The sequence below is a fragment of the Myotis davidii genome, unplaced genomic scaffold, assembly GCF_000327345.1.
Source record: "Myotis davidii unplaced genomic scaffold, ASM32734v1 scaffold243, whole genome shotgun sequence".
NCBI classification, from domain to species: Eukaryota; Metazoa; Chordata; class Mammalia; order Chiroptera; family Vespertilionidae; genus Myotis; species Myotis davidii.
Genome location: NW_006295183.1, coordinates 1,285,471 through 1,287,003, shown reverse-complemented (window position 1 = coordinate 1,287,003; position 1,533 = coordinate 1,285,471). Strand labels below are relative to the sequence as shown.

The window sequence follows — 1,533 nt, the reverse complement described above, 5'->3', positions numbered from 1 at the left end:
CTTCCGCAGGGTGAGCAGCACCGGCGCGCAGTGAGCGCTCTCTTCCAGGCCCTGACCACGTGGGGCTAGGTCTTGAGCCCGCCCTTGGCTCCCACCCAACCACGGAGACTCACACCCACCTGCTCGCCCAACAAGCTCTTACCAAATCGAGGAAAAGATCCCGAAGCTGGGTGGCATCCTGTTGCAGGCGCTCGGCTGCCTGGTTCCGCTCGTCCGCACCGCGGCACACTAGGCGGCCTTGCATCAGCGCACGTAGGTACTGCAGCACCACCGCACGCTCCGTCTCGGCCAGGAGCACCTGCGGGGAGGGCTAGCACGTGGGCCCAGGACACCTTTTCCATCGGCGTTCCACCCTCGCCAGCCTTTCCCCAACACACCTGGAATGCGGGGTTCCGAACACGCCAGAAGTTCTGGCAGAAGCGCGCTGTCCGCTCGCACACATTGTTCAGCAGCTCGGGGCTCGACAGCCAACGGCGCGAGGGCAGAGTCGCGAACAGGGGCTGGAAGGACGATCCAGACCCGGAATTTCCCCGCAGAGACTCCCAAACATACGCCTTATCTCCTCCTACCCTTAGTCCCACCTGCAGTCTCACCTGGAGCTCCAGCAACAGCGCCTCCAGCACCAGCCGGCAGATCCTCCTCTGCAACTCGTCCAGCGCTGCCTCCACCGGAGCCAAGGCCCCTGAGACCACCCCTTCGGGCTGCAAGACGGACACGGAGGAGCTGGACCAACCAAAAGTAGGGCTTCAGGACCAAGGCCAAGGCCCTCACAGCCCTCGATGGTCCGGCCGCTTGGGCGCCACCCAGTGGCGGAAGTGTGTGTGGCGGGACGGGGCAAGAAGGGCCCTGGCCTTCTGAAGGTCTAGGCCAGTGGTTGTCAAACTTCCTAATGCCGCGACCCTTTCATACAGTTCCTCATGTTGTGGTGACCTCCAACCATAAAATTATTTGCGTTGCTACTTCATAACTGTAATTTTGCTACTGTGATGAATCGTAATGTAAATATCTGATATGCAGGATGTATTTTCATTGTTACAAATTGAACCTAATTAAAGCATAGTGATTAATCACAAAAACAGTATGTAATTATATATGTGTTTTCCAATGGTCTTAGGTGACCTCTGGGAAAGGGTCGTTCGACCCCCAAAAGGGTCGCGACCCACAAGTTGAGAACTGCTGGTCTAGGGTGTGCACGGGTGGGCTCAGCAAGCTAGAAAAGACACAACCCAGTCAGACCTGTTTCTAATTCCCAGTGAGACCTTGAGCAAGCCATGTCTTCCTGTTTCTGTTTCCTCATTGGTAAGGGGAGAGAGTTCATCACAGTCAAGAGGGAGTAACTTGTTTGTCTGACCTCTCTGTCCCCATCCTATGTAATAAAAGCCTAATATGCAAATTGTCCCTGCAGGTGGTCATTCGACCCATTCAACCAGACCAGGAGTTTGACCACTTGCTATGATGTGCGCTGACCACCAGGGGGCGGCGCGGAACATGGCGGGCATTGGCAATGCGGCACTGGCAGCGGGCAGTAGTGGC

At 56.8% G+C, this 1,533-nt stretch overlaps 1 protein-coding gene across 4 annotated transcripts in view; it reads right to left on the bottom strand.

Moving 5' to 3' along the window:
- EXOC3L1 (exocyst complex component 3-like 1) overlaps window positions 1–1,533 on the bottom strand; it is a 7,286-nt gene that overhangs the window by 412 nt on the left and 5,341 nt on the right. Inside the window, exons 10-13 of one of the 4 annotated variants that reach the window (XM_006769802.2) lie at window positions 594–723; window positions 378–500; window positions 143–298; window positions 8–51 (exon numbers count right to left, since the gene is read on the bottom strand). In XM_006769802.2, the coding sequence (XP_006769865.1) occupies window positions 8–51; window positions 143–298; window positions 378–500; window positions 594–723 (453 nt within the window). Of the gene's footprint in view, window positions 1–6; window positions 724–1,533 lie in introns of those variants that run through there. The other 3 variants (XM_006769800.2, XM_006769801.2, XM_006769799.2) reach the window with 3 other exon arrangements.